A 22,756-nucleotide genomic window follows, 5' to 3' on the forward strand; every position below is an offset into this window, starting at 1 on the left:
TATTAGGATAAGTAAACGTGGATACAGCAGCTGGACCTAACAGAAAAGATCAAATGTATAAAATATGACTCAACAGAAAAAAAATTCGTTATAGAAGTATTAAAGGAGCAATTAAAAGTGGATTTTGAATATAAATAACTATGTAGCGAGATATTCAAATTTGTGAAGAAAGGTAAAAGGATATAAAATTTATGAATAAATTATACAAGACAGAATGGAATTAAAGATTTTGATATATATAAATAATATACACACAGTTAAACACAGGTAGTCAAGAATTGTTAATGTTTTTTCGAAAATTAATAGATGAATGCATTAAATATAAAGAATTATTAATTATGGCAGGAGATGCAAGTAAGGTTTTTGATACTACATGGAATTTTGTGGGACATAGTCCACATAATATGAGCAAGAAGATACAGAATATGTATGCACAGCTGCTTATAAAAAGAATAAAGTAAACTTATCAATCAATAGTTGAGTAGAGACAAATACTGAGGGGGATAAGACGAGAGTACCCTTTGTGTAGCATAATATTTACACTACTTTTGAATACCGTACCAGGTTATCTGAATCAGGTGGTTGGCAATATAAAATTACAAAAATAAAAGGAATTTACTTACCCATAATGTTATATTATGCTGATATTATACTTGTTATGAAACAGCAAAGTGAGATGGAAGCAGTATTATGTCAGGTAAATAAATGTTTGTTCAAACTCGTACCAATTATTTGCAGAGAGAAACGTAAAAGATTGGAATATGAACAGAAAATAAAAGGCACAGTTTCCAGTAGGAAAGAAATACATGTTTTAAGATTTAGATTTGGGAACCAAGATACTGCAGCTATGCAATGGAAAAATGTAATAGAAAAAATAAAACGTGTAACTTTAGGAAAATACAGACTTGCATTTATGAAAAAAGTATCTCTTTTGAATGCCACTGCATTAGGAAAAGTATTCTAATTAGCCAGTGTGTTAAATATGCCAGTAATGTATAAGGAGGAGTTGTATTACTATTGTGTTTCTGTTTATATGGGGATCCTGCCCCAATCCTGTAAAGGGATGTGCATTGTATGTAGAAAAAGAAAATGGTGGCTTGGGTTTAATAAACCCAATTGCACATGCAGATGCACCGAATATGTATAAACCACTCAAATGTCCAATAGTTAAAATGAGAATCTAATAAGCAAAATATTAAAAAGTAAAGCATGGAGTATGATAAAATATAGAGTAAGAGGTTGTATGAATGATATTAAAGCTTTCCAAGAAAAAAAATCTTATGTAGAGATTAAATATAGAAGCACTAGAAGACAACTGGAAAATAGGATATAAAAATGTAATGGGAAAATGTTTCAGTATGTACCCCATGGAAATGAAAGATTTAGAAAGATGGTTGAATATCACGATTTTTATGGAGACTTGCTTTATCAAATTGCCAGTGAATGTGAATATGCCCTATAACAAAGTAAGCAAATGAGTATGTAATTACTGTGAAGTAGAAACGACAGAACAGGTTTCTAAAATGTAAAAGAATTGAGAAACTATGAAAAAAAAAAATAGGGAAGCCACAACACTGAGGACATTAAAGAAACAGGAGCTATACATATGGACAATTATTTTTTCCATATAAAAACCATATTCAAAGAACACGTTGAAAAAGTAGACAAAAATATTTATTGTAATGTGGGTAATCTGAACTAAAAAAGTTCTGTTCTTATTCACCCAGCAGACCTCAGATTGAGTTTGCAGCAACCCTGTACAGATGTATGCATTTAAATTGAAACAGAAATGTGTCTTGCAAAGATGTGTACCAAAGACAAAGCATAGAGATCAAGAGCTCGAGCAGGAAGTGTGGTTCCTATGACATTATACAATAGGTCTCTCATGGTCATGGACAGGGGGAAGGAGGGAGAGGTGGTTCAAGAAGAATGCAGTGGCAACACAGATGGAACGTTATGGTAAGCACATAACTTCTTTATCTGATATTGTCACCGTTATTCTTCCTCAACCTGTGGGACAGAGTCCCCAGCTACAATAAATGTAGGGTGGCCCTCGTGGAAGGATATTGCAGAGCCAACTCAGTCCTATTCCTGGAGATGTCCAATTTATACTGTGCAACAAATGTATGGGAATTTGACCAAGTTGCAGCTGCACAAATGTCATCAATAGATACTCTAGACCAAAAGGCCTAAGAAGTTTCCATAGACTTTGTAGAATGAGCCTCAATTTTGCCTGGTGAAGGCCTGTTCTTGGAAGACTAAACAAAGGAAATACAATCTACCATTTGGCAAGAGTAGCCTTGGTGACAGTCCACCCTTTCCTTACATCAGGAAAAGATACAAACAGCTGTTCTGATTTTCTGCAAGATTTAGTTCTGTTCAGGTAAAAATGTAATTGCCTATGAACATCCAGAAGGTGGTGCATATGCTCTCCTTTGTTGTGAAAGCTGGGAAAGAAAACAGGAAGACCGAGACTGATTTATATTATTTTCTTTAGCTACTTTGGGTAAGAAAAAATGGGGTGGCACGCAGAGTTACTATCTTTGTGAAAGGTTAGATAAGGGGGGGGTTAGATGAAAGTGCTTGTAGCTCTGAAACCTTCTTGCTGAGGTGATAGCCACCAGAATTTTTTTTTTTCCATTAACGAAATTTCAAGTTTGCCTTAGTCACATGTTCATAAAGGAAGAACTAGAACTTGTAAAACCATGGTCAGAGCCCATGGAGGAGTGGGATCTTTAATCGGGGTGGGGTGGAGTAAAAGTGTGCCTCTCAGAAATGCTTTGCAAAGTTTAAATGAAGCCAGAGAGGATGAATGTTCCCAAATATGAAAACTGAAAATCGCGGTGAAAGTCCATCTAGCAGCTGAGTAACTGGCTCCACTTTGGAAGAGGGAAATCAAAAATCCAAAACTTTCAGAATGGGAGAAGTAAAATGACCCACTTGTTCCTGCTGGGCCCATAAGGAAAATCTCTTCCAATTCACGTGCAGATTTTCCTGGTAGAAGAGCTATGAGTGGAAAATCAAGATTTTTCAGACTGGGTATGAAAGCCTGGAACTTATCGAATTGGAGAAACTATACAGCTAATTTCAGTCCTTGGAGATACAGGTAGTATGCTCTGAGGGGTAAGGATAGTAGATCTGGATCCAGAGTCACTGGCAGGCAAATTAGAGGAGAGCAAAGAAAGGTGAAGCAGACTTGACAAGGCCAGAAGGGGGCAATCTGGATAACTTTGCTCTTCAACCTGTATGCTTTCTGCAGAAATCTGAAAATTAAGAGAATTGGAGGAAAAGCAGAATTGGGGGGGGGGGGGGGGGCAGGCATGGACTACAGCATCACTTGGTGACTGTCCCTGAGGAGGAATCAGGGCAAAGAAACTGCTGCATTTGTTGCTGAAAGGGGACGCAAAGTGATCGCAGCAGGGTTGACCCCATTTGAGGAAAATCATATTTGCCACTGACCAATTCAGAGACATAGAGAAGCCAGGAAGGATTAAAGTGGACAGAAACCTGACTAACTCACAGAAAAAAGCTAGGACAAAAACTAGTCAGGGTAGGAAAGAAGTAGCAACAAGTCTTTAAACACTAAATAATTCAACGTCTGAATTATCATTCAAACATAGGAGCAGCTCTGGAGCGATGAAACCTTGAAGCTTACTCTACGAGCAGCAAACAAGATCTGAGATAGGCTGGGGGAATGAGGCATTTCAGGTAGATGGGAGGAGCTCGAGCTTCAATTCTTCAACATGGAAAATGGCAGAGTCGGATCTAGTTGAGTAAGAATGACAGTGACATCAGATCAAAGGGTCAACAAAATAATGTATAATGCCAAATGGGATTTGTCTGAAATTTTAAAAGTAAGATTTTGTTTATGGATACAGTGGGGGGTCAAAAATATATAAAACTGAAGAACGAGTTAAAATGTATGTAAAATTAAATGCTAATATGCTCGTGAATGACAATGTAAATAATGTAAATATTGTATATTTTTATACAAACTGTCAAAAAGTTTTAGTTAAATAAAAGAAGTCCTACTCTTTTCTACAGTGCCATGAAATCTTATATCCACCCAATCTTCCACCAACTCATGCAGATAGGGCCTCAGTTTAACATCTCATCAAAAGGATGGCACATTCATGACTGCAACATTCCCCTTATGCTGTACTGTAGTGTCAGCGGTGGCTCTACCTGGTGTGAGAAAGAACCCTCAGCCTTCATTTAACAATGTGTGATTAGACAATACTCCCAGGGTGAGACCGAAGGAGTGGACACTACCTGTTGCGCTACTGACAAGTTATGCACTTCTGCATGCATTCTTTTCAAACTGATTCTCCATTTTAATTTTGAAAGCTGTTAATTATGCTTGTGTGTGAACATTTTCAGGTATGCTATTCAAGGGTAAGCACCCAATTTTTAAAACACTTTTCCATCTGTTCAGCCACATGGTGGGCTTTTCTGCAGAAATGAATTAGCTGTTTCTGAAGGACTACGGTGAAGAACTAACCACTAATTTACTGCAAAAGGATGGGCATTGTTATAATTAGAAGTTATGTACCTACCATAACGTTCCATGTTAGTTGTCTTCTCTCGCCTTCTTTCTTGCTGGATGGGTTCGGAGCCGATCCTCGGCTCCGACTCGGCACTTGCTTTAGCTCGAGAACTCCTTTTACCAGCTCGAGGCAACCCTATATCCCATGATGCAAGGCGGAACTACCTCAGATCTCGTTTGGCAGCTAACTGACCCTGCTAAAGACTATCCTAACATAATTAGGAACCATGGTTCCTAAAAGAAGTCCTCATAACAATGCTCCAGAGGAAGCAATCTAACAGGAACTCTCCAAGATCTGTCCAGGCCAGGGGGAAGGAGGGAGGAACGCAAGAAAGAAGGCGAGAGAAGACAACTAACATGGAACGTTATGCTAGGTACATAACTTCTAAATGTTAAGTTGTCAATCTCGCCTTCATTCTTGCTGGATGGGACCGCGTCCCTAGCACCTGTATCCCGGGTGGCTCAATGGAACAGACTCTTGAGAACTGTGGAACCAAAACTGGCCCTATCTCTGGAGGCCAAATCCAACTTGTAATGAGACACAAAGGTATGAGGCGTGGCCCAAGTAGCTGCTGCACAAATAGTGTCAATGGGAAGTCTATCCTGAAAGGCTACAGAAGTGGATAGACTCCTGGTCGAATGTGCTTTTGGCTTAGAAGACAGTTGTTTGCCCCTTAGAGAGTACACATAGGAAATGGTGGAAGTCAACCATCTAGATAAGGTCACTTTAGAAACTGGAAGACCTAACCTGTTTTCTGCATAGGAGACAAACAATTGGTCTGATTTTCTAATTTGTTTAGTCCTATGCAAGTAGTACCTGAGCTGACGATGAACATCCAAAAGTGCAGCTTCTGTTCAGCTCTGTCAGAATAGTTAGGAAAGAAAACTGGTAGATCAATAGATTGGTTAATATTGGTTTGAGATACAACCTTGGGAAGAAAGGAAGGGTTAGTTCTTAGCGAAACCCTATCCTTATGAAAAACCAGATAAGGTGAACGAATACAGAGGGCCTGAATCTCAGAAACTCTTCTTGCAGAAGTAACAGCCAGTAAAAATATAGTTTTCCAAGTCAATAACTTTAAAGAACACGTAGCAGATGGTTCGAAAGGAGGTAGAATTAGGGATGCCAACATTAAGTTTAGATCCCATTGCGGAGGAGGATGTTTCACAGGCGGTTTTAGGAGAAAAACTCCTCTTAAAAAGGCCTTGCATAACCTATGAGACATGATGTTATTGTCATGCAAGCCAACATGATACTTGGAAATAGCAGCCAGTTGTACTTTGACTGTAGATGACGAGGATCCTGAATGAAAAACCTCCGCCAGGAAATCCAAAACAGAATGTACAGGAGCGGTAAAAAGATCAATATTTCTGGCGTTTGCCCAAATTAAAAAACGTCGCCACTTGCTAGCATAAATAGTTCTAGTGGACGACTTTAAAGAAGACACTAAAATGTCTCTGACTGAGTCAGAAATCATTGGTAGCCTGGCTAGGGAAGGAAGTGGAGCAACCAAGCAGTGAGGTTGAGAGAATGAATGGCCCGGTGCTGCTGACCCGACTGGTGGATCAAAAGATCCGGAACTGGGTCCAGATGCCAGGGCTGCACCAGAAGATAATGATGTAGAGACGGAAACCAAATTTGTCGAGGCCAATATGGAGCAATGAGGATCAATTTGGCTCTCAAAACGGTGGCTTTCTGAATGACTTGTGGAATCAATGGAAAGGGAGGAAAAGCATAAAGAAGTCCCCGAGGCCAATCCTGGGTTAGAGAGTCTCTCAAGGGTTGGCCTGGAAGGGGAAATAGTGTGAAGTAATCTGGGCACTTGCTGTTTTGAGGGGTAGCGAAAAGATCGCAACAAGGAGTGCCCCACTTCAGAAAAATCTGATCTACTACAGATTGATTGAGAGACCACTCGTGAGGCATCAGAATAGATCTGCTTAGCCTGTCCGCCAATAGGTTGGACCTGCCGGGATGTGCGTTGCTATCAGAAACCGCTGAGAAGAGATCGCCCATTGCCAAAGTCTGAGAGCTTCTCGACATAAGGGATAGGACCTGGTTCCGCCCTGTTTGTTGATGTACCAGACCACGGACATGTTGTCCGTCTGTACTGCAATAGTCCCGTGGGAAGAAAGTCGTCGAGGGCTTGCAACGTTAAAAGCACTGCTCTCATCTCCAGGACATTTATGTGCAGATGGTATTCTATGGGTTGCCACGTCCCGTGGACCATTCTGCCCTGATAATGCCCCCCCCACCCGATCAGGGAGGCATCCGTGGTGACTGTGGCAACTGGAGGAGGGGGAACAAAGGGTCGGCCCTGATGAAGAAGAGGGGAAGATATCCACCATCGTAGATGAGCCCTGCACGACTGTTACCAAGATTTCGTGTCTCATAGGCAGATTGTGGTACGACCACTGCGTGAATAACATCCACTGCAGGAGACGCATGTGGAATCGAGCCAGTGGAAGAAGAACAATGGCCGCAGCCATTAGGCCTAGAACTTTCAAGACAAACCTGGCTTTGATCTTGTTGCTTAGTAACAGAAGCTGAACAAATTTCTGGATGTCCAGAATCCTTTGATCTGTTAGCCTGGCTAACATTTTGACGGTATTTAACTCTGCCTATAAAGGTGATAGATTGGCAAGGCAGCAGAGAGGATTTTTCGAAATTTACCGAAATTCCCAGTTTCTTGCAAAGCTGTAGGGTGTAGTCTCTGGTCCGAAGAAGCTGATGCTTGGTGGTGGCGGAGAGGAGCCAGTCGTCCAAATAAGGAAACACCTGGAATCCTCGACGTCTCAGGTGAGCTGTGACCACTGCCATGCATTTGGTGAACACTCTGGGGGCTGAAGTGAGGCCAAAGGGCAGTGCTCTGAATTGGTAATGACTGGCTCCCAGCCGAAACGGAGAAACCTTCTGGAGCGTCTGTGAATCTTTATGTGATAGTACGCATCCTGAAGGTCTATAGAGCACATCCAGTTGTCCTTGCCCAGAAAGGGCAGAATGGATTGCAGCGTGACCATCCGGAATCTTGCCTTCTTGACAGACTTGTTTAGTCTGCTTAGGTCTAGTATCGGTCTCCAATCTCCTGTCCTTTTGGGGACCAAAAAGAATCTTGAGTAGAAGCCGGATCCTACTTGGTCTGCCGGCACTGTCTGGATGGCTCTTTTTCCAGGAGTTTTGAAACCTCCTGTCTTGCCAAATCCCTTTGACCGGGTGAGATGTCTGGAAGGGATTGTAGAGGTACGGAAACCTTCAAGGGGATTTTGTAACCCTCGGATATGATCGACTGTACCCACTTCTCTTGGGATAGGGATTGCCAGGCTACTGGGTACAGTGAAATTCTTCCCCCGACTGCCTCCAAGGGTGGACAGTCGGGCAACACCTCAGGGATGCTGAAAAGGCTTCTCAGGAAGAGACTCCCTGTTGCCCTGGTTCTGAGGACCCCCTGCCTCTAGGGCGTCTATTATTGTTACCCCTCTGCCTCTGGGGTAAACTGACCACGTGTGTCCGGTGTAGCTCCTTGGGCTTTTGAACCACATCTTCCCCTTCTGACACTTGGGATAAGGTCTAGAAGGAGTGGAAAACTGGACTCCAACGGCAGAAAGAGTTTTACCGTCCTGCTCACATCTGGTCAAAGTATCCTTCACCTGAGGTCCGAACAAAGCCGAACCGTCAAAAGGGGTGTTGGTGAAGGACGCCTTAAAGGGGTCCGCAAAATTACACAGCCGCATCCAGGCTTGGCGTCTAAGAGCAACACCTGTGCCTGTGGCCCTGCTCGCTCCATCGGCCGCATAAGATATGAGCCGCATGGAGGAGTTAGATATGGAATTCAGGATAGCAAGCTGTGAGGCAATCTTTTCCTGAGCCCCAGCAGCAGAAGGATCCTGGACTACTTCTCCCAGTTCCTTGAGAATATCTCGTTGAAGCCTGGTGAAGTGACAAAGGTAATTCAGCGAACGCATAGCAAAGGTCGCTGAAGAAAACATCCGCTTTCCATACCTGTCCATGGTCCTAGAATCCTTATTAGGAGGATGGACAGGTACTGAAGGATCCGCCAGTTCCTTCTTAGTGGCCGCCACCACCATAGCATCCACAGAGACACCTTTGGACAGGAACTGTCTATCCGAAGGGGCCGTGATGAACTTGAATGGTCTCCTGGGGACAGGTTCCACAGAATCTGGAGCCGCCCACGCCTTCCGAGCCACTACCTGCATGAGTGGGTCGAAAGGCGGAGACACCCAGGAGGTGGAGGGTCGGGATCCAAAAGCCTCCAGGTATACCGACTCATCCTCGGAGGGGTCAATGGAGGGCCAATTCCCCCTCTGTTTGAGGAGCTCAAGGATGTTTGAAAAGGAGACATCCTCAGAGGGGGACCGTGGGGAACCCTCAGACTCATCTAAGTCGGTATCAGATGTAGTAGACTCAGGGGAGTCTGTGTGTTTCCTCTTACGTCCTCTTCCGAGGGGTTCCCCTGCAGGGTCAGGAGAAACCTCGGAAGAGGAGGAAATTCCCAGTGGGGAAACCTGGGGCGATGGATCCCTGGGCCTGAGAGCAAGAGGCTGGCAAGAGGCATCTGCAGGCACTGATGAGGGAGGAGCTAGAGGGATAGACCGTTGACCAGGCTCAGAGGCCAGGACACTCCTCATCACCTCAAAGGCTCCTCTCCCCGGGAGACCGGAACACCCGCTCCGAAGAAACAGGAATGGTCGGCTCCAAGGAGAGAGAAGGCTCCGAGGCCGATGTCGGCGCCGAGCTTACCAAAGTCGAAGCCCCGAGAGGGAGAGCGGGGTCGGACAAGGGTCCGATGCCACTAGACCCCTCGGAGCCGACAGTGGAAACCCGACGACCGGATCCCTCCAAGGAAGGTCTCAAGGAGGAGATCAGAGCCGAAGACGACGGACCCGAAGGATGTATCGGCTCCGGCATCGAAACAGTCGCTGTCCCAAGAAGCTCCGGCTCCGAACTCTGGTGTGGAGTCGGAGGAGGAATCTCAAGAATCGGGGCTACAGCCGAAGTCTGTTGAGACGGGCTATGGAGCATTTGGGCCAGTGCCTGAGACTTCAACAGCCTGCTTACCACCCTCTCCAAATCGTGGTCAGACAGCCTGGAAGATCTCGAAGATCGGCCCCGATGGCTCCGCTCCGACAAAAGAGGAGATCCCGGAGCCGAATGGATACTCATAATAGAGGGGGACCGAGATCTCTTGCGGGTCGAAGCCATCGGAGCCGAAGTCCCTAGAACTCCAGATGGAGCCGAGGATTTCTCGTTTCCGATGCTGGATACAGCGTCGGCTCCAGCCGGAGCCGACAAAGCCACAGTAGTCAGGGTATCGGAGCCGGCCGGCACCGAACCCACTACTCGAACAGAAGTATCGACTCCAGCCGGAGCCGATATCGGCTCCGACGGAGCCGGAGCCACCGGAGGAGGCTTGGACACTGTAGCCTGAACCTTCGGTGGCTTAAGAGGTTTTCCTGACCCTGACTTAGGAGGAGAACCTTCAGGTTTAAGTAAACCTCGGAGGATTAATTTGTTCCTCCTTTCCTGCAGGACTCTCTGGCTAAAAGCATGACACAACGCACAGGAGTCCTGCAGGTGCAAAGGCCCCAGGCAATAAACACAAGAAGTGTGACCGTCTGTCAGAGACATTTTCTGACAGCACTGGTCACACTTCTTGAAGCCTGAGACCTTACCTTCTTTTGACATCCTAGAAGGGAGAAACACAAACAGTCCCAACAAACACACCAATTAATCCCTTACACAGACACACAGGAAGGGAATAACTTGGGGAACTAGGCCTGACTAAAAACTTTAAACTGAAATTTTTTATAAAAAGTTTGAAAGGAAGTGAATAGGGTGGGCTGTAACTAAGTACAGACTAAACTAACACTAAAGGGAAAAAATAACCCCTAACTACACTTTTTCTTATTTTACCAAGAAAAAACTTACCTCAGCTGGCAAAGGAGACCTCTTTCGCTAAGCGGCAAACGAGATCTGGGGTAGTTCCGCCTTGCATCATGGGATATAGGGTTGCCTCGAGCTGGTAAAAGGAGTTCTCGAGCTAAAGCAAGTGCCGAGTCGGAGCCGAGGATCGGCTCCGAACCCATCCAGCAAGAATGAAGGCGAGATTGACAACTTAACATCTTTATTTTTGTACAGTAGGGGATCAAGCAAAAGGCATTACCACCTTCTGAAAAAGAATTTCTAAACACTTGGGGATATTTAATATTATGCTCTGGTTGAACTAACGAGAACTACTAAGCTGTTCTGAAGTGCTTGATCCTTACTACATTTATGGGCTACCCACTTGTACAATCGTTCCAGAATAAGAAGATTTTTTTTTCTAGAAAGATGGCTTGATCAGTACTGATGGTTTTCTCAAATAGGAATTCTAGGACAGATGCAACATGAAAGAACTTTCACTTGTACAAATAAAGTGATGAAAATCATTGTTTGCAGCATGTACAGTTAGAAACCTTACCCTAAAATTCTGGAATGGGCAAAAAGAGAATCGTGGGGAAATCCTCCTCTTGTTTAAATTCAAGGAAAAACGTGCTTATTGGATTAAAGGGAATTACCTCCCACTAAGAGAAAAAAAAGTGAGGGGATTTCTTCACCTTCTATAACTGCACCCCCTAATCCTTCTTAGCCTTTGATTTCACTTATCTACTTAGACCGGTAGCAAGTCCATTTGTTTCAGATATGTACTGAATTTCAAGTGCCCAAACAGTACAAGTTATGCTGCATAGAAAACCATATGAAACTACACAAATTCATAAAGACACATTCAAAAAACAAAGCCAATAAGCTGTTACTGAAAAGTTTCCTGGAGTTCAAGGTTTGACTCCATCAACCTTCATTTACCAATGTGTGATTAGACAATACCTCCCAGGGTGAGACTGTGCTGTACCCTGGATCATAATCATCTTATTTCGGCTTGTCCGGTTAGGGGACGCCACAGCGGATCACCTTGTTGTTCATGACTGGCAGTGGAGTTTTACAGTGTTGAGATGCCAGTCCAGCTCCCAACCTTCCACAGAAGGCACACATGCATGCACTCATGCCTAAGGCCAATTTAGTGTGTCCAATCCACCTACAGCATGTCTTTGGGATGTGGGAGGAAACCGGTGCACCCGGAGGAAACCCACAATACCACAGGGAGGACATGCAGACTCTACACAGAAGGCACCCCAGCCAAGGATCGAACTGGAGAACCTTGTGCTGTGAGGTGGCAATGCTAACCACCGTAGCCTGGATAAACTGCATAAATGAATAACTGTACAACTCAGTATCATTAACTCCTAATCCATTTTTAGCCCATAGTCTTCTAGACACATGGGTGCTGAACTAATGAAAAACAAATGCAATGCCATAGTAAGGCATGTTATCGAGATTCATTTTCCTAAGCTGGCACATGCAGCAGTAGGAAGGTGTGCAATATTCTTATATGGGACCACAGAAGTTATGACAACCCCTGTAAAAAAAAAAAAAAAAAAAAACAGTGGACTGAAACATGGGTCAGTGAACACATCTTTTGAGGTATTCAGTTATTCTGCAGGATGCACAAAGGATAAGTTATTATACCCCAAATCCTTTCCTGTGCCCAGCAGAATTATCTTCGTAAAACCACAAGCGTAACAGGATATGCGAACAAGCTCCAGCTGCTTTGCCTTTGCAAACTACTGGTATCAAATCTAAAAGATTTTCTGAAGGAAACCATAACAGCTGAGAGACAATATGCTCAAACCAAACTCCGGACAGAATTACACAAAACTTTCTTAATTTGTACATATAAAAAAAAATCATGCACTGCCACTTACCCTAGGCAGTGGCTAAAAGCCACCTGCACACAACTGAGACATTCACTTTTGTTCAAGTATGAATTTTGATTTTATATAAAGTTTGCTCAACAGAAAAAAATAATGCAGATGTTTCACTCTACTAGTACCTGAATAGCAGCTTCGTCCTGCATTCTTATGTGAGGCACCTTACTTTCCGCACTGCAGGCACGTGTCCTCTGGGAAGGCATTTTTTTGTCAGCTTCATCTACATCCGTTTTCATCTGCAGAAAAAAAAAAAAAAGTTCAATAAACTACAGGAACCAGGCTATTCATTTATCTGCTTCGCACTGAATGGGTAGACATAAAAAAGTTGACCAAAATTCTATTCCTAAGGTTTGTCTTCAGTTCCACAACATGTATGCAGAAGTGTGCTTAAATCTTAACATTCAACATATGGGTGTGAAGTCAACCATAACCTCCTCAAACTCTAAAGACTCACTTTCAGAAATAACACTATGTGCTGGCTTTGCAGCTGTCGAAGAGACAGTCTTCCAAGTCCATATCAATGTCGCATCCCTCTTCTGCTGGGTAAACTTAATACAGGTATACTGAAAAAGTCTGAACTAGATGCTATCCTCTTCTCTGTTAATGATCTCTCCCACTAGAATTACCATATATTAAATTAATAATGTATGCAGATAATACGGTGCTCTTGCAATCCATTGCTATCCACTCTGGGTGCAAACCAAGTTATTGACCTGTTTCACTCAGTTATGCACCTGACCCACTTCTAACAAACTAAATTAACCCAAAGAAAACCAATGTTCCGGTTTTTGCCTCAGCCAAGAAATTACAACCATCCCTCTTATCAGATCTTAATGAAAACATAATTCCTAATGCCACGGAATAGAGATACCTTGGACTAACACATGACCCTACCCTACCATTTCCTGCATATACAGATTTTGCAACTAAAAATTCTTGCTCAATTAAAATGAAATAGCAAGATCCATCACCTATTTTGACGAGTGCTCACACGGCCACTGGTAAAAATATTTTAATACCCAAACTGGAATATGGGCCACTACATTTGTCCCTAGAATCACATAGCACATGCCTAGATCTACTGGAGACGCTCACCACTAAACCAAATACCCTCTTCACTGGAGGCGAACTATCCATCTATAGACTGGGAAACACACTCCCCAATACTCGTAGGCGCAATGATTCCTGGATTTTATTAACACAAATGCCATTGACCAGATAGTGTGTACACCCACCAGAGGTTCAAACATACTAGACCTAGTACTCACCCCTATGGGAGAGCATTGCACCCCCCAACCCACACCACCCCAGTGTCATATCTTCACTGGTGAGGTCAGAGCAAAAAGCTGTCTCTTTTGAAATGAAAAACATCAACTCAGTAACCCCAGTAAACCCTGTAACAGCTAGAAACTATTCCAAAACAAACCATATCCTATCAAGTGATAACCTGTCAACATTCAATGCCCCTCCCAAACCAGAGTTCACAACAACCTATGTGGAGTTGTTCACAGAGAACCTCTATAACCATGTAAATGGCTGTACAAAGACTGCTGTACCTACTAGAAGCACAAAACAATTCTAAAAACAAGCAACTGGTAGAATGCCAAACCTCAATGGGGCATTTAACAAGGAAAATGTCCCAACTAAATGAGGATAGGAGCTCTCTAAACTAAACAGCAAACTAAGAGGACTAGAATTCAAACAAGTTCAGTTATAAGGTCAAGACAGCCTCACAACAGGCTAAAGACAATCACAAGGCCTTCTACAGCTATCTCCGAAACCTCAAGGCAGCACTCGGGATGTGCAAAACTAGCAGTCTGTGGTGCACAGTGATGTGGCAAAATTTGCTGGCTGACAAACTCAGCTCAGACTTACTCCACTCACTCCCAGTCTCCCCCCACCTCCCCCATGAAATACCTACTAGCATAACCCCCCCCCCTCCTTGAACTATTAGCAGGGTGCAGGTCTTGGAGGTATTCACCAAGGCAAAAAACACAGCCTCTATGGGTCCTGACAACATGCCAGGATGCCTCACAAAGGACTTAAAACATGACCCTTCAGGAACACTTCACTTTTCAGCTGTAGCCTCAAAAAAGAAGTTGCATACTCACCATAACTTTCCATTTGAGTTGCTGCCTTTCATTTGTTCTTCAACCTGTGGGTTCAGATCAGAGGATCGGCACCGACTCTGCCATATACTAAAGCTCTAGGATCTGACATCTAAGCTCCTCCCCTACCCATACTGCTCTGCCCTTATTCCCTCAGATTGAGTTTGCTGCACAAACATATGCAGTATCTTATTAGAGCAGACTGCGCCTCCAGGCATTTCCGCAGTTACCTCCTACTGTGACTCTAGGCATCAAATATTGCTTGTTCAGATGTGCATTAATAATTCCGAAATCATGCTACATACAAGGTTTCAGAATATTTTTATCTTGAAGCATACATGATGGCAAACACAATTGGACTGATATCTGACCTCTGTCAATGAGTACTTGTACAACTATAAGGTGATAACGTCATTTTTTTTTTAAAGGTTTAAGACACACCCAGTGGGAGTTACAGGTACAGACACAAAGCAGCTGTACTGGAGGGAATGAGTTAACATACATATATTACAAAGAAGGCAGAGGGAGGCAGAAAGGACCACTTCAGGAGCTCAGACAGGAAAGAAATTATACACATATCCGCTAGGTCCTACAAAGACAGGTGGGGGGGGGGAGGAGGTTGAAGTACAAATGAAAGGCAACAACTCAGACAGAACATTGTGGTGAGTACATAAACTCTATCTGAAGTTGCTTTCATTTTTTCTTCAACTTGTGGGACAGTCCCCAGCTACAGAAAAACGTGGGAGGCCTTCATAGAAGGATATTCTGGAGCACAGAGGAACCAAACGATGCCCTGTTCCTAAAAATACTGTCCAACTTATGAGATGCAAAAGTATGAGGGTTTGCCCATGTAGCAGCTGCACAAATCTCATCAATGGTTCATAGGTTCACACTAGGCTATCTGCCCTAGGGCATTTATAAGCCTAGCCAGAGTGTGTGTGGCTTTCACCACCCCTTAGGATGAGAATACTATACCCATTAGTTTGCTGTGCCTCTGTCCAGCAGTGATACAGAGATGATTCCCGGGGTAAACCTACAATCTCCCATCCACTCGTCAAGATTTCTCTTGTACAGAGTCAGTGAGGGGCTCTGCCTCACATGGACTGGGATTCTGTTCCATAGTGTAGGGAGTCTCTGGGTGATGAATCTGTCCCTCCAGCACGTCCTATTTATATCCGTGTTGAGGCTTAAGTCTCTTGCTCTCGTGGCTCTGGTGGATTTGGATTTTTTGAGGTGGAGCATGTCCATTAATTCCGGGTTGGACATGGCCTTGTATGTCAGGCACAGATCACCTCTGAGCAGACGGTATGCGACTGAATAGAGCTGGAGTTTCTTCAGTCGGGCATCGTATGACATATGTCCGAGCCCCTTTATCCTTTTGGTGAGGAACTTTTGGGGTCTTTCCAACTGCTGCAGGTGTCGGGTAAGGTACATTCCGAATGGGACGTTGTACTCAATCATTGGTCTGATAAGTGAAGAGTACAGGGGTACAATGACCTCTCCTGATCTGGATGTGAATCCCTTCATGATCAGGTGGGCAATGTAGAAGGTCTTCCTAACCACTTTGGCAATATGAGTGTCAAAAGAGAGGTTACTGTCAACTTGGGTCCCCAGGTCCCGGATAACTTCTTCCGTGTTTAATGGATTACCACCTATGTGGTAATTAGGGGTTACCTTGTTTTTCCCAAAGGGTATGACTATACATTTTTTGGCATTTAGCTTAAGGCCATGGCTCTGGCACCAGTTATCCATTTCTATGAGACCTCTCTGGAGGATGTCTGTGTCTGATGGAGTGTCAATTATGGTGCCCAGTTTGCAGTCATCTGCAAATTTTGTCAGCCACAATCCCCCTGTGTTTGCCTGCACTTCAGAAAAATAAATGCCGAACAAGAGGGGGCCCAGGACTGAGCCCTGTGGGACACCGCTCGTGACCGGCTTAGAGTCTGACATGGCACCAGCAACTCTAACCCTGTGTGTTCTGTCCTTGAGCCAGTTTGCAACCCATCTTGTGACATATGGGTTTACATCTAAGCTGGTGAGCTTTTCTATGATGTCCGAGTGGGGTATTGTGTCAAACGCTTTTGCTAGGTCAAGGTAGGCTGTGTGAACTGCCTTACCCTCATCAATGGCCTTAAGTGACTGTTTCGAAAAAGTCGACCAAGTTCAAGAGGCAGGATTTGCCCTTGACAAAGCCAAATTGGGTAGGATCCAGTGTATGTAGGTCCCCAATGTCTTTATTTATGAGTTCCATTATGATCCTCTCCATAGCTTTGCAGACAAGGCTCGTCAAGCTTATGGGGTGGTAATTTCCAGGGTCCGTAGAAGCACCGCCTTTGTGGAGTGGGACCACAGTTGCCGTACACCATTCTTTGGGTACGTATCCTGTAGTAAGGCTAAGATTAAACAGCAGCCTTATGTGTGGGTTTAGTTCCTCATTGAGTTCATGTAGCACACAGCCGGGGACACCGTCCGGTCCCATTGATGCTGTGTTTTTTGCTTTAGAGAGAGCAGCTCTCACCTGGGCATCTGAGATGTTTGGGAGGCTAGACTCTGGTGGGATAGATATTTCTCCTTTTGGGGGGGGGGAGAAATTTGCACTGAACCTGTCTGCCAGTATGTTGGCAATGTCTGTGGGTTCAGTGATTTTTTTATCATTTTGGACTAATTCTGAGCATATCTGGGAGTTTCCACCCAGGTTTCTAACATAGCTAAAGAAGGCTTTATGATTGTCTTTTGTGTCATTAGCGATTTTTCTCTCAAAGTTGGCCTTGGATGATTTTATGAGTAATCGTAGTTTTTTGCTAGTATTGATCAGAGATGCCTTCCCTTTTAGGGATTTTGCTCTGTCATGTAGTAGCTTTCTCCTCTTGTTGTAGAGTTTGTTTATGGCTGGGGTCCACCAGACCGGCGCCTGCCTTTGGTGGAAAGGGTCTTGATTTTATTAGGGATTGCTTGATCCATACATTCCTGGAGGTGCTCGTAGAAGGCATTTGTAAGGGTTTCAGCAGCGTGGGTTGTGGTTTCCACTGGCTCGGGGCCTTGAAGGATACCACTCCAATCTTAAGAAGTGTGAAGTTTGCTTTTGAGAAGTTCTTCACTGTGGTCTTTTGCTGGGGTGGGGGCGGGATGTGGATCTCCAGTGAGATTAATTTATGGTCTGATCTCACCAATGAGGGATATACTTCGGTGTGGAGCATTTTGTCCCCATGTTTGTGATGATCAGGTCTAGTATATTTTCTCCTCTTGTGGGAATGGTGACTAGTTGTTCCATAGCATTTGAGTTTATGAACTCAAGGAACCTTTGGGCTAGGGTGTTGGGGCTTGAGTAATGTTCCCAGTCTATGTTTGGGTAGTTGAAGTCACCCAATATGATGGTGTTTGGAGAGACATTCATACTCTCCAGTGTCTTCAGGAAGGCTGTGTGGGTTTCCTGAGTTTGAGAAGGTGGTCTGTAGCATGTTACAAACTGTAGGGCAGTTTTACCTATGGTTAATTGCACCTGGATGGTCTCCGATGCTTCGTGCGTTGCCACTAACCTGGAGGTGTGGGTATCCTTTATGAATATGGATACTCCCCTCCTTTTGTGGTTCGTCCGGATTTTGGGGCTGGAACGCATGATATGAGGTATAACCTGATAGTGCTGGGGTGCTCTCAGGAGCCTTGAACCAGGTTTCAGTCACAGCACAGACATCGATGTTCTCCATACTGAGGAGGGCTTCGAGGGCGTGCATCTTGAGGTTTAGACTTCTGGCATTGAGCAGTATTACCCTTAGTTTTTCTCCATTTTTGTTTTCTAGGGGGCTACGTTTATCATTTGAGCCTTGCCTAAAAAAGGCACTATGGGGGTGGCAAGAGCCTTTGCCAATATCCGGAAGCCCAGGGGTGACAGGTGCAAGCCATCCCTTGCGAAGCAGCGTGGCTCGTCAAGCATGCCATCCCAGGCAGACAGACATTGGATCCCCTTAGAATGACACCAGTAATTAAGCCAATTATTAAAGCTGATCATTTTGTCTCTGTATTGTGGCATCATTCTTGGTGAGGGTAGGATACTGCTCAGGGTCAGGGTCATACCGGCCTGGGTTACATAATCTGAGAGCTCCTCTGTGTCTCTTTTCATGTAGTCCAGGGAGGTACATCTCAGGTCGTTCACACCGGCATGGACAATGACTGAGTCATACTTGTACTTGCTGTGGAGTGACCTGAGTGCTTGTGTTATGTGGTGGATTCTAGCGCCTGACAGGCAGCTTACTGTGATCTTTTCCTTGTTCAGTCTGGTGAGTGGGACGTCAGTGTGTCTGACTATGGAGTCACCTATAACAAGTGTGTCTGGCATTGTGTTTGGACTTAAGGTCTGTGACTGTTTAGCACACTGACTTTGAGAACTATGTGTTGCATGTCTTATGTCTTGAGGTGGCAGTTGCTTGGGTGTCTGCTTTGGAGGCCTCTGTAGTTTTGGTAGATTTTTGATCAGTGCCTCCGAGTATGTCTTTGTGTGTTTATGTGTTTGTTTTGCAGTTGTGATAGTTCTATGTGAAACTGGGTTTGTGGTGTGCGTGGTTTCCTTCTCCTCCTGTCTGGTCTTGCCAGTCCTGAGTTGAGAGAGCTCAGCCTCCAGTTTGGCTATATAGTTGCATCTCTCACATGTATTTGTGTTTTGTGGGAGAAGGAGTGGGTTGTCTGTGTACATGAGGCAATTGTAACATTGCCTCAAGATGCCCAGATTCACCAGCTGAACAGGAGAGGATGCTAGCAACTGACCCTTCAACATGCTAGAAAAAGTTTGCTGTGTAACTGAGTCAGAAGAGACCTATAGGGAAATGGGTACTCAAGGGGATTCTAGGCTAATTTAGTACTTTGTTTAGTATACAAGTACTTTACCTATATAAAAATGCTTTAGGAGCAAGTGCTGAGCTTTGGAGATAGAGAATAGACTGTTTAGATTGCAAGTAGAGAAGTTCTAAGGGAAAAATTGAAGAGCAGACTTTACGGAGCCAGAAATAGTTTAACCGGCGCTGCCCGATGGTGCTCTATGGGCAACTCCGCGCTAAATCACGCAAAAGCACGCTAAAGCGGGCTTTATAGCAGGAAAGTTTAGACCCAAAAGCTGAAGTGAACACAGACCTAGTACAGCGGGCCTTAATCTAAGAAGGTAAAGAAATGTCCTTAGTAGAATAAGAGTGCAATGTAGGTAGTGATCCAGTTGGTCAGTCACCTCGGAAACTGGTTTTCCCAATGTGGTCTTCGAAAAGGAAATGAAAAGCTGATAAGACATTCTGAAATGTTTAGTTCTGTCCAAGTAAAAATGTAGCTGTCTATGAACATGTAGCATATGACGTTAATACACTCCATTGTTTTGGAAATTAGGAAAAATACAGGGAAATTAATAACCTGATTTATATTGCCTCAGAAGCAACCATGGGCAGGAAGGAAGAATTGGTATGCAATATAACTCTGTCCTTGTGAAAATTAAACATGGAGGCTTTCAAGATAAAGCCTGTAATTCAGATATTCTCTTACCTGAAGTGATGGCACTTAGTAAGAAGACAGTCTTTCAAGACAGATACTTTAGCAGAAGGCTCGAAAGGAGGTGAAACTAGAGCTTGCAAAACCATGGTAAAGTCCCAAGGTAGAACGGGATTCTTTAATAGGAGAGCAAAGAAAAGTACTTTTTTTAGAAAAGCCCTGCACAACTAGAGGAGGCCAAAGAAAATGAATTTTCCCCAATGTGAAAACTGGAAATGGCCGCAAATTGCACCTTAACAATAGAGAAGCTAGCTCTACTATGAAAAATGGATGTCAAAAAATCTAAGACTGCAGAAAAATGGGTCCAGCTGGTTATGATGAGCCCAAATGGGGGAGAACCTCTTCCACTTGCTATTGTGCATTTTCATAGTGGAATGGTTTGTTCACTGCAATCAGAATCTTTTTAAATGGGAATGAAAGCCCAGGAGGTCTAGGCATCTTTGGAACTGGATTAACCAAGCAGTTAGCTCCAGGTTCAGAAGATCTGGGTAGAGGTGTTCCGATGGATGGGACAGAAGAGCTGGAGAGGGATCCAGAGTTCATGGTGGACAAACCAGGTGAGATCAAAGGAAAAGAAACCATACCTGTTGAGGCCAAAAGGGAGCAATGAAGATTACTTTGCATTTCAACTGCTGAGCTTTTGGCAGAAATTTGGGAATGAGAGGAAGAGAAAGGCATAACGCAGACAGGGGGCCAAGCATGGACTAGAGTGTCACTCAGTGACTGCCCCCGAGGAGGGAACAAGGCAAAGAACTTGCTGCACTTGGTGTTGGAAGGAGGCCAGAAGAAATCGCAGCAAGGTTGACCCCAATGCTAGAAGATCATATCTGCCACTGAAGAACAGAGAGACCAGTCATGAGGAATCAGAATGGTTATGCTGAGCCAGTGTACCAAGATGTTTGACTGGAATGTGTGTTGCTATCAGAAAGCAGTTGAAGAGATCACCCACTGCCTCAATCTCATGGCATCTCGACAACAGAAGGGGTAAGGCCTGATTCCTCCCAGTTTGTCGATGTACCACACCAATACATGTCTGTCTGAAGTGCAATGGTTTCCATTGGAAGAGAGAATCGAAGGGCTTGCAATGCAAGAAGCACAGCTCATCTCCACAATGTTTATGTGCAAATTGGTCTCTAGAGGGGACCATGTGCCTTGGACTGTGTCCCAGATAATGCCCACCCCCCACCTGAACTGGGATGTGCCCATGATCACAGTGACCTTTGGGGGAGGGAGGATGAAAGGTCAACCCTATTCAAGGTCCTTCGATTGTAGCCACAAGAGAAGAGATTTTTTTGCATGTTCAAGAGATTCTGATTGACTGATTCAGCAGATACCAAAGAAAAAAAAACATTGGACCGCTAAGGCCCATTGAAGTATTCTCATATGAAGGCATGCTATTGGGATGAGAGCAACTGTGGCAGCCATGGACCCCAAGCCTCTTAGAACAAGACTTGCCAGAGGGGAAGGAATGTCCAAGATTTGCTTGATATGGATTCTTAAGATGGAGTCTGTCCAGAGGAAGAAGAGCTAAGGAACGAATGATGTTCAGATAGGCTCTGATGAAATCTATTATCTGCACTGGTTGAGGGTGAGACTTTTTGAAACTGATGGACATGCCAATCATCCAGATAGGGAAACACATGGAATCCTGGCAGTCTCAGGTGAGCTGCCACTACTGACATGCATTTGTTGAACACACTGGGGGCTGTGATGAGACCAAAAGGAAGTACTTTGAACTGGTAGTGATTGGCTCTCAGATGGAAGTGGAGGAATCTGGAGTGTCTGTTCATTTTGATGTGATAGCACACATCCTGAAGGTCTATAGAGCACATCCAGTCATCCTTCTACAGGAAGGGCAGAATAAACAATCATGACCATTCCCAAACTTTGAAATGTCTACAGACCTGTTGAGGGTTATAAGGTCCAAAATGGGCCCCAGGTCAGTTTTCCTGGGCACTAAAAACAATCTGAAGTAGATGCCTGATCCAAGTTGGTCTGGGGGGACACTTTGGATGACTTTTTGTGAGCAGCTTTGGAATTTAAGGCTGCAGCCTCCCTTTGAATTGATGGAACATCAGGTAAGTTCTTGATTGGAGAGGGACTTTGGAAACCGGGTATGGAATAACCATCGACTATAATTTAAACACCCAACGACCATTTGAGATGGCTTGTTACACCCAACAGCCTAGTGTCTCCCCAACTGCTTCCAAAGATGATCAAGCAGGCAATCCTTAAGGATCCCGAGTTGGCCTCTTAGAAAAGAATCTTGAGACCCTTGATTATCGGACCCACTCTGCCGCTAGAACCATTTCCTCCTCAGTCTCTGAAGGGAAGGTCTCCCTGCAAAACCTGAAAAAAGACCTTGAGATCTTCAGATCCACAACTTTTTACTCCCACTCTGGTGCCTGGAAAAGGCCCGTTGAGAGGTAGCAAAGAGGATTCTGATTGCAGACATGGTCTTTCCATCTTTCACTTTGGGAGAGAGTGCATCTTTGACAGCTGGATCAAACAGAATCTATCTGTCGAAAGGGGCACTGGTGAAAGACACCTTACAAGGTTCTGAGAAATCACAGAGTCGCATCCAGGCGTGCTGGCTGATTGCAATGCCTGAACTGGCCACCCTTGAGGTACCATCTACAGAATAAGGAATTAACCTCATGGATGTGTTCAAAATAGATGGTAGGGTGGCCATTCTGGAGAAAAAGGTTTTCTGTTCCTCAAGAGACATGGACCCTGGGGCAGAACTAGACAGTTCCAT

At 44.3% G+C, this 22,756-nt stretch overlaps 1 protein-coding gene across 1 annotated transcript in view; it reads right to left on the reverse strand.

Moving 5' to 3' along the window:
* Positions 1-22,756, reverse strand: part of STK33 (serine/threonine kinase 33) — a 247,610-nt gene that overhangs the window by 184,780 nt on the left and 40,074 nt on the right. The window contains exon 2 of the mRNA XM_044082810.1: positions 12,490-12,603. Within this exon, the coding sequence (XP_043938745.1) occupies positions 12,490-12,603 (114 nt within the window). The remainder of the gene's footprint in view (positions 1-12,489; positions 12,604-22,756) is intronic.

This window comes from Protopterus annectens, chromosome 9.part0, assembly GCF_019279795.1.
Source record: "Protopterus annectens isolate FY-2018-M chromosome 9.part0, PAN1.0, whole genome shotgun sequence".
Lineage (NCBI taxonomy): Eukaryota > Metazoa > Chordata > Ceratodontiformes > Protopteridae > Protopterus > Protopterus annectens.